The following is a 10361-nucleotide window of genomic DNA, read 5'->3' as shown; positions in this document are numbered from 1 at the left end:
TAATTAAGCTGATAACTATCAATTTTACAAAAAATATCACAAGGATGTCGAAATCTTGACATAGCACGCTAGATGAATAATTTTTAATTTTAGAAAATTGCAGGTGGGTCCAGTCTGAAATTTAATAAAATTAAAATAATAGTGGTGTATTAATTATAAATCACAAAAATAGAATGAAACCTAGTCTCCATTTCAAAACAAACCCCGTATCAAAATCACAGATCAACACTGACAAATTACAATTAGACTGTGTACAGCTCATTCATATACGACCTTTCATCATCAGCCACAAATACATAGGGAGATTTAAAGCTCTGATTTTCATCGTTTTCACATCAAATCTCTCTCCCCAACCAAAAAGGACTAAAATCCAGATACCTGGTGTGAGTGTGACACATATCGATGGGAGACGAGAGAGAGACGGCGCTGCTGGTCGACAAGAGTATGGCCTTCGCGCGATGCCAATCTCACGCGCGCGACGAGCTCCACAGCTTCCGCACGTGGCTGAGGTGGCTCTGCGTCGACCAGTCCAATGCATGGACCGCCTGCCTCTCCTGGCTCGTCTTCCTCCTCTTCGCCATCCTCGTCCCCGCCCTCTCCCATTTCGTCCTCTTCTGCACCGATTGCGACAGCCGCCACAGCCGCCCCTACGACACCGTCGCCCAGCTCTCCCTCAGCGGTGTCGCCGCCATCTCCTTCATCTGCCTCTCCACCTTCGTCCGGAGGTACGGCCTCCGGAGGTTTCTCTTCTTCGATAAACTCAGGCACGAGAGCGAGACCGTTAGGCAGGGCTACACCGAGCAGCTCAACGTGAGTTTCCATTTCTTTCCCCATTTTTGTGTTAAATTATTAGGGTTTATCTTTAGATGAGGCGGATCGAAAAGGATTTGGGGTTAAACTAAGTATTAACGGGGTTTGACTGACTGAATTTTGGATATATTTAATTGATTACTGACATATAGTACATTTCTCCAAGGCATTGTTTGATTGAATGCTCAGAATAATCAATTGGATCGCATGAGAATTTGCATCGCTTTTCATGATTCATAAATTTTTATGATGATAGTAGGAGGCCTACTTTATGCTAGTATTTCTCAAGCCAGCCCTGTTTAATCTATATTCAGCCATTGATTAACTTAATGACTATTGATATATGGTATGAACTTCAAGAATATCTAGTGGTTTGGTCCTAAAAAGTTGCTGTGGAAGAGCAAATGTTTGGGATTTTTATACTGCAACTTCTATCTCTATGAATATAAGAGATATATGTATGAATCAATAAACTCTTCTAGGCATTTGAGTTGACTGTGCATTTTGGCAATGTGAGGTAGAGGAGCCGATAGCACTACGAGCCCCCATTCTGTGGGCTCATGGCGTTACAAAGTAGTAACAAGAAACTCGAGTTATCTAGTTCTACAACGAAAAACATGTATAGAATATTGGGTTTTAGCACTTCTTTGGCCTTTTTGAGCATCAAAGTAACAAGAGCTTATTTTCTAGTTCTACAATGTATCTTGGATTTAACACTTCTTTGGCTATTTGTGATACACTATCTATGATATTATCAAACTGTGGATTCCTTTTTCATGTAGTAATACCATACTATTGTCTCTTGAATTCTGAATGGCCATTTTGTGCATGCAGAGATCACTGAAGATATTATTTGTTTTCGTGCTGCCGTGTTTTGCTGCTGAAGCCGCTTATAAGATATGGTGGTACAGCTCTGGAGGATCAAAGATTCCGTTCCTGGGGAATGTTGTCGTTAGCAACACCGTTGCTTGCATTCTTGATCTATGCTCATGGTTTTACAGAACAGTTGTGTTCTTCCTGGTCTGTGTTCTGTTCCGTTTGATATGCTATCTCCAGATTCTCCGAATGCAAGATTTCGCCTTGGTTTTCCAAGGCAACTCCGAGGTTGAAGCAGTGTTGAAGGAACACCTCAGAATCAGAAGACAGCTTAGGATCATAAGCCATAGGTACAGATCATTCATTCTATGTGGACTCATATCCATCACTGCCAGCCAATTTGCCTCCCTTCTCATGACTACGCGCCCCAACTCTCATCTCGACATATTCAACTGTGGAGAACTCGCGGTATGCAACACATTCGCTTATGTTTGGAGCTTATTTTCACAGCTTATACAAGTTCATCCAAACATCTTATTCGTCTTGTGATAATTTTCTTCATCGATTCATAATGTTTAGCTCTCTCAAATTCTGCGTTGGCGCAGGTTTGCTCCGTGAGCCTTCTAGCCGGGCTGCTGATTCTGTTGAGAAGCGCAGCCAGAATCACACACAAGGCGCAGGGCGTGACGTGCCTTGCAGCCAAGTGGCACGTTTGTGCCACAATCGACTCTTTCGATGGAGGAGATGGGGAGACTCCGGTTGCAAAGGTAGGTGACGAACAAGCGTTCCTTGAGAACTCCAGTGGATCGTTTGATTATGACGATGTTGGCGATGAAGAAGATGAACTGGACAACACAAAATTTATCCCGGCATATGCATACAGCACAATCTCATTCCAGAAGAGGCAAGCCTTGGGTGAGTTCATCTCCCTGTGCTATGTACTTATCCTCCTAGAACTGAATAAGAAGTAATTGTATTTAAATTTTGCTTGGTTGCAGTGACATACTTTGAGAACAATAGAGCTGGAATAACAGTGTTTGGATTCATGCTGGATAGAAGCTCTCTTCACACCATTTTTGGGATAGAGTTGTCGTTGGTGCTCTGGCTGCTTGGGAAGACGGTAGGCATTTCTTGAACGAGCAAAGAGAGAGAATTCGGGTGTTTGTGATTTGATCGATTTTGAGAAAGAAAATGTTGAGATGTGACCAATCTATTCGTTCATTTTATTTTATATTGTTTGATGGAGTATTGTATGTATACCATGTGTTTGCTTCTTCTTTCTTGTATAATGTTCACATAAGATTGTGCAGAATGCGCAAAGTCAAAGTGACCCACTCTTAAATGAATAGTGATTGCGCTGCTTAATTAATTGGTTACATTTTGTTGATTTTATAAGATAGGAGTATCTCTAGTTTTAGTTGTTTTATTTTGATTTATTGATTGGTGAATGGTTATGACTCATGGTGACTTATTCAGTTATTTCAAAATTTCGTATGGTGATTTCATTTGATATTCCTATTACATTTGATTTATTTAGAAAATTGGATATTTGGAATATATTTAGAAACTGGATTACATATTTATAGGTGAAAAATTAAAAATATTAAGAGGATAATTCAAATTTTATTAGAAAATATAGGTCTCCATTCTTTAAATTTGTACGAATTGTGTGATACAGTACGTATAAGTTACCAATTCCACCCTTATATTCATTAGAAAAATAAAATTCAAGTAATTAATAAATAAAATGCAAAATTTTTAATTTGATTGGGTTGGGATTTTACCCTCCAATGGTGGATGTGTGGCCGCTTTTGACCGAAGTCGGATCAATCAAATACTTGCGAGTAACCATTTTGTCATCCCTATTTTTTTTACATATTACTCTAAAAATGAGTTTTGGTGTAGAAATCTTCTCCAACTATACACCAAATTCAAATCCATTTTTAATATTTTTTGTGAAACAACACCAAATATGATGTTACTGCAAAAATTTTATGAGACAAAAACTCAAAAATTGTGTAAATTTCAAATTTAGTGTAAATGGTTGGAGTAAAACTACCTTTTAGTGTGACACCTACTCGAAAATGGGTTTGAGTTTGATGTAAATGGTTGGAGATGGTCTTATCTAAAGTAAAAAATATACTATAAAATATAATTAGGGGCGGTTAAACATCCTTCATTTACCACCTAATAGCCTTATCCCAGTGGTCAAATCCTTTTCCATGTTATTAATTTTTTTTCCATGTTATTAATTTGTGTACCCTAAGTGTAGCATTTTTAATTCAGTACGAGATTTTATATAGTGTTGTGAGTAAAGTAAAAATAATAAAATAAGAGAGATGGAAAAGGTAGAAAGAGTGATGTTTCTATGTATAAAATTGTGTCATTTAGAGTTAGATATTTTTAAAAAGAAAAAAATATGTCACTTATAATGGGACGGAATATTTAATATGTTTTTCCATTTTTTATAAACACTTGTGCACAATATTGGAATATTTAATATGTTTTTCCATTTTTTATAAATACTTGTGCACAATATTGGTGTATATAGTAATAAAAAGTAAGGATAGCATAGCCTACACCGTTTATCATTTCACAACAAATGCATTTTCCACTTAATCACACAGTTGACAATAAAAAGTGAGATTTTTTTTTCCACTCAAAACTATCATTAATTAACTCATGCTATAAAAAGTCATGCTCATAAATAGTGTACACCCTATTAAAATGAAACTAGAATATATATATATATATATATATATATATATATATATAGGGGAGCGTTATTCTCCTTTTCACATCTTAGATCCTTTTTCCTTCTTAATATTACGCGTTAGATCTAATGCATCAACAGATCAGATTGATTCTATAAAACTGGTTCCGTGTTGCATTATAGAAGGTGGTTGTATGCATTACATGGTTATTATTGACATTTGACGGAAAAGAAACTGCCACATTTTGGTATCTGCGAATAATGCACCACATGGTCACGAGTAATGCATATAATTGACTATATAATGCACAATATGTGAACTGCAATGCATACGAATAAGATGTACCATGTTATGATGTTTGGACACACGTTTCTTGTTTCCCCTAAGGGTTTAATAAGCTTAGGGGCTAGGGTATAGTACGTAGACACGTAATCTTCACATGGTAACGAGTAATGGATATAATTGACTATATAATGCACAATTTGTGAACTGGAATGCATACGAACAAGATGTGCTGTGTTATGATGTTTGACACACATTTCTTGTTTCCCCTAAGGGTTTAATAAGCTTAGGGGCTAGGGTATAGTACGTACGCATTAATAACAAATTATAAAACGATACGAATAATTCACCAAATTGTCACGAGTAATGGATGTTATTAACTATATAATGCACAATATGTGAACTGCAATGCATACGAATAAGATGTACCATGTTATGATGTTTGACACACGTTTCTTGTTTCCCCTAAGGGTTTAATAAGCTTAGGGGCTAGGGTATAGTACGTAGACATTACTAACAAATTGTTGTTATTGGAATATACGTATGTGCATTATTTGGTTTAGGTAGTGCATTATGTAGCTGTTAATTGTCATTATCTCAGTATATTATGCATTATTAGAGGTATTGTGTATATGGGTTAATCAACGGATTGAAGATTACATACGTGCATTTAGTAATGTCTACGTACTATACCCTAGCTCCTAAGCTGATTAAACTCTTAGGGGAAACAAGAAACGTGTGTCAAACATCATAACATGGTACATCTTATTCGTATGCATTGCAGTTCACATATTGTGCATTATATAGTTAATAACATCCATTACTCGTGACAATTTGGTGAATTATTCGTATCGTTTTATAATTTGTTATTAACGAGTACGTACTATACCCTAGCCCCTAAGCTTATTAAAGCCTTAGGGGAAACAAGAAACGTGTGTCAAACATCATAACACAGCACATCTTGTTCGTATGCATTGCAGTTCACAAATTGTGCATTATATAGTCAATTATATCCATTACTCGTTACCATGTGAAGATTACATACATGTCTACGTACTATACCCTAGCCCCTAAGCTTATTAAACCCTTAGGGGAAACAAGAAACGTGTGTCAAACATCATAACACAGCACATCTTGTTCGTATGCATTGCAGTTCACATATTGTGCATTATATAGGCAATTATATGCATTACTCGTGACCATGTAGTGCATTATTCGTAGCGGTTTCCAGCCATTATTAGATTACTATTATACCCTCATAATGCACAAAATAGGATATATATATATATATATATATATATATATATATATATATATATATATAGGGTCATGATCTATGGCAAACACCTCTTAAACCTATAACTAGAGAACAAATAATAGCCACAAGATCAAAAAAATCAAGGGCTAGTATTAATTTTTCTAATTTAAGGAGAAATTAGTTCCCTCAATCATAAATTTACTCCATAATAACCAGACGGGGGTATTATGGTAATTTTGTAAAAGCTTGATACCAAAATCAAGTTATCACAGTTCTCATGGCGTCGCAGCACTCCGCTGAGGGTTTCGTCGAGTTCAAGTAGGCCCCGCAGGGCACCAGCTTAGAGGCGCAATCCAACGACTGCCCCTCCGCCACTCTTCCAGCGGCCAACAACACCGCCACCATCAACAAGGCGGCGGCGGCGCTCCGGAAGGAGCTCATCGCGGTGATCAAGGAGAAGAAGGAGGCGATGGCCAAGGGCGGGCCGCTCCACGACATCTTGTCGCACATGATCGTGGCATCTGACCCCGAGCGGGAACACACAGATCTATGATATGATTTAGCCTGCATTTCCCAATTTATCTTCTGTTTTTCTTAGTTTTGATTTCCTTTACTTACGGAATTAACATTAGGTGATAAGCTATCGTTGCAATTTTTATGATGGGATGTAGTGTAGTATTTGAATTTTGTGAGATTTTAGCTATGCATTTCAGATGTAGCCCCTTTCTGTTTCTTCTTGCTCTGATCTAATTATAATATCAATGTTGAATTGTCCCAAAAATAATCATGCTAAGAGTGAAGAGTGAAGTAAAATCATGCTAAGAGTAATGTGTTTTGTAAACAAGAGTGAAGTAAAATCATGCTAAGAGTGATGTGTTTTGTGAACAAGAGTGAAGTAAAATCAGAACAAGAGTGATGTGTTTTGTGAACAAGAGTGAAGTAAAATCAGAACAAGAGTGAAGTGAAATCAGAACAAGAGTGATGTGTTTTGTGAACAAGAGCGAAGTGAAATCAGAACAAGAGTGATGTGTTTTGTGAACAAGAGTGATGTGTTTTGTCCCGGTTTAGGAATATTGCACATTTTCATTACTATGATTATTTAGACCAATATCACAAAATGGTGCATCAAAGCTACTGGATAAATATGCAGAAAATAAAATGGAAAGGATCACATACATTTTTCAGTGACAACAAAAAGGCATAATTTCACATTAAATTAATAAATCAAATGGTTAAGCTATGCTACAAAAAAATAATCAGTGAACAAACATTGCCCAATCAAAAAGTTTAACGGGAACATACAAACAAGAAAGAAACTTATAAACACTTTTATACATAATAATTGAATGTCATAACACCAGCAAAACCTCAAATGGGATCAAATTGATGCAAAACACATTTTAAACAGAGCATAAAATTAAATTTGGGAGTACTATTTTTTAATTAGTTAAATTCGTGACTTGTGAATTTGTTTCTTGTCGTTGTTTTAATATGAATAACTCATATTTAAATCTTTGTTATTCTTCATTCTTACTACTATAAAATTACCATCAAGAAATTATAATACACTTATTATTTTTGAAGATTTATTCGATATTTGTAAATTAAATTAAATTTTGATTTTTAAAAAATTATTAAATAGATTATGAAAGACTACTTATTGAGGTCATAACGTAAAAGGATATAGCTCCATTTATAAATTAGTGCACCATGTGCAATTCATCCCCACAATACAATAAGTTAAATCATCCCCACAACTCATCCCCAAAATCAGAACAAGAGTGAAGTGAAATCAGAACAAGAGTGATGTGTTTTGTGAACAAGAGTGAAGTGAAATCAGAACAAGAGTGATGTGTTTTGTGAACAAGAGTGAAGTGAAATCAGAACAAGAGTGATGTGTTTTGTGAACAAGAGTGAAGTGAAATCATAACAAGAGTGATGTGTTTTGTGAACAAGAGTGAAGTAAAATCAGAACAAGAGTGAAGTGTTTTGTGAACAAGAGTGAAGTAAAATCAGAACAAGAGTGAAGTGAAATCAGAACAAAAGTGATGTGTTTTGTGAACAAGAGTGAAGTGAAATCAGAACAAGAGTGATGTGTTTTGTGAACAAGAGTGAAGTGAAATCAGAACAAGAGTGATGTGTTTTGTGAACAAGAGTGAAGTAAAATCAGAACAAGAGTGATGTTTTGTAAACAAGAGTGAAGTAAAATCACAATAAGAGTGACGTGTTTTGTGAACAAGAGTGAGGTAAAATCATAATAAGAGTGACGTGTTTTGTGAACAAGAGTGAGGTAAAATCATGAGTGATGTGTTTTGTAAACAATTACATTTCACCTATAAACCAACTAATTACATCAACTAATTAATTAATGAATCATTCCTCTTGTCCGCCCATTTCATTAAACTACCCCAGCAGTCACATGAATATGTAATTGATTTCATTAAGAGTACTTTTTTTATAGATGGGTTAAGATGGGTTTATTGGAGTTAACATAATTATTCCCACTGTTTGTGTTGGGTGGACTTCGAATGCATTTGTACTTAGATTTGTTGAATAATTATTACCACAATTAATTTCATATGAATAATCAACACAATTAATTGTAAAAAAACAAAAAATAAATTAGGTAATTAAAAAAATTAAATAGATGTATATAGAAATTATCCTAATCTTTCGGAAACTCCAAATATAGTTTCCAAATTGAATTGGAGCTGGAAAATTGAGTGATACACACACAATCTGATCAGCCTCACCACCAAATTCACATCATACACCCCTACTCCTCCGCCGGACACCAGAAGGTCCAGCTTCGCCTGATCGAGCATCTCCCAATCAGCCGCTCCAGCGCCGCTCTACTCTCCCGGCTAATCCCCAGCCCCGAGAGCAGCTTCAGCACCCAAAAAAGCCCCAGTAGGAGAACACACTCCTCCCAATCACCACCACCCCATGCACCGCCGTGTCTGCCAGCTCCCCGTACTCCGCCGGAAATAATGGAGTGTGAATTGGAGTTGGAAAATTGAAGGAGATGGTTGGAGTTGAATATGATTTCCCAAAATACCCTTGTTAATTACTTTTTATTTAAAACATGTAAAAATAGCTAAGCCATGAGATTAATTTGGAGCATTGAGATGTGTGGCTGAGATTTGTTCTCTAGTTATACACTTAAGATTAGTTATATATTGATCACTACCCTATATATATATATATATATATATATATATATATATATATATATATATATAGGGATGTATATATTTTTTAAAATCGAGAATATACTTTGCGCTAAATAGAAAAACGTTAATTACCCGCTAGTTTGATCCGAAATACACTCAAATAGTCTAAGACCATCCACAACGCGTCTCGCGCCGGGCTCGCGTCTCGTCTCGGAGAGACGAGACCCCCGCGAGACGCATTGCAGCGGCCGTCTCGTCTCCAGCTCGCGACCGGCTCGTCGCGTAGCTCGTCTCGGAGAGACACGAGACGAGTTGTCTCGCCACGCGCCCGAGACACGTGGCACGTCCCCATGCGTGCGTGACGCCCACTCGCTGGCCCGCGAGTGGGCGTCGTCACTGATGACGCAATAATTCATTTTTTTTTAAAAAAAATCGATTTTTAATAAAAATTTTTTTTTTTTTTTCAAACGGTAATATTACCGTTAAATATTTATTTTCATTTTTTAAATTTTTAATTTTTTTACTCTATAAATAATTCTATTCCATACTCATTTCAAACACAAACACACATCTATTCCTCTCAAATCCTCTCTATCACTCCAATTTCCATCTTCAATCAACTCAAACAAATGGATCCTTTTGAGCAAATGCGTCAATTAATGGAACAATCACTCGAAGAAGATCGACGACGAGAGGCGGAGGAAGCCGCACCACCCCCACGACGCTCCCGGAAGTACATCAATCGGAACCGGGAGGAAGCCGCCGCACGGTTAGTACGCGACTACTTCTGCGATAACCCGATTTGGGGAGATACCTATTTCCGTCGCCGTTTCCGCATGCGGAAACCGCTATTTCTCCACATAGCGAATACTTTGGCGGCCAGGGAGGAGTTCTTCCGAGAAGGGTTCGACGCGGTCGGTCGTCCCAGCCACACGACGCTGCAGAAATGTATGCAGCCATCCGGCAGCTTGCGACTGGACAAACGGCCGACATATTCGACGAAGCAGGAGGCAGAAGCAGGAGGCTGCGCGCAAGGATGTGGAGAGGGCGTTCGGGGTTCTCCAAGCGCGCTTCAACATCATCAAAGCCCCGGCTCGTTCGTGGTTCATGGAGAGCATGGTCGACATCATGTATACGTGCATAATCTTGCACAACATGATTGTCCGAGACGAAGGACCCGATGCCGGAAATTGGTTCGACCCCGAATCCCCCGGAAGCTCAACTGCAAGTAGTCCGCCGCGAAGTGGAGCGCATCCATCTATACAAGAACGGTTGGCTATTCGGGCAAGGACACGCGACTCTAGCGCC

The 10361-nt window shown here is 37.7% G+C and overlaps 1 protein-coding gene across 1 annotated transcript; it reads left to right on the top strand.

The window, feature by feature from the left end:
• Positions 1 to 209: 209 nt before the first annotated feature.
• Positions 210 to 3002, top strand: LOC121756491. The gene is made up of 4 exons (XM_042152048.1): positions 210 to 810; positions 1645 to 2094; positions 2232 to 2541; positions 2625 to 3002. The coding sequence occupies exons 1-4, from the start codon at positions 403 to 405 to the stop codon at positions 2759 to 2761; spliced, it is 1305 nt and encodes a 434-aa protein (XP_042007982.1). The 5' UTR covers positions 210 to 402; the 3' UTR covers positions 2762 to 3002.
• Positions 3003 to 10361: the final 7359 nt, after the last annotated feature.

The sequence above is a fragment of the Salvia splendens genome, chromosome 11 (genome assembly GCF_004379255.2).
Source record: "Salvia splendens isolate huo1 chromosome 11, SspV2, whole genome shotgun sequence".
In the NCBI taxonomy this organism is placed as follows: Eukaryota; Viridiplantae; Streptophyta; class Magnoliopsida; order Lamiales; family Lamiaceae; genus Salvia; species Salvia splendens.
Note: the sequence above shows the minus strand (reverse complement) of the source record. Positions and strands in the feature narration are given on the sequence as shown.

Bases quoted from the DNA above. Each gene is read 5' to 3' on its own strand.
- LOC121756491 (XM_042152048.1), top strand. From the start codon at position 403: ATGGGAGACGAGAGAGAGACGGCGCTGCTGGTCGACAAGAGTATGGCC. The intron at 811-1,644 runs GTGAGTTTCCAT...TTGTGCATGCAG, and splicing joins GCTACACCGAGCAGCTCAAC to AGATCACTGAAGATATTATT. The intron at 2,095-2,231 runs GTATGCAACACA...GCGTTGGCGCAG, and splicing joins TCAACTGTGGAGAACTCGCG to GTTTGCTCCGTGAGCCTTCT.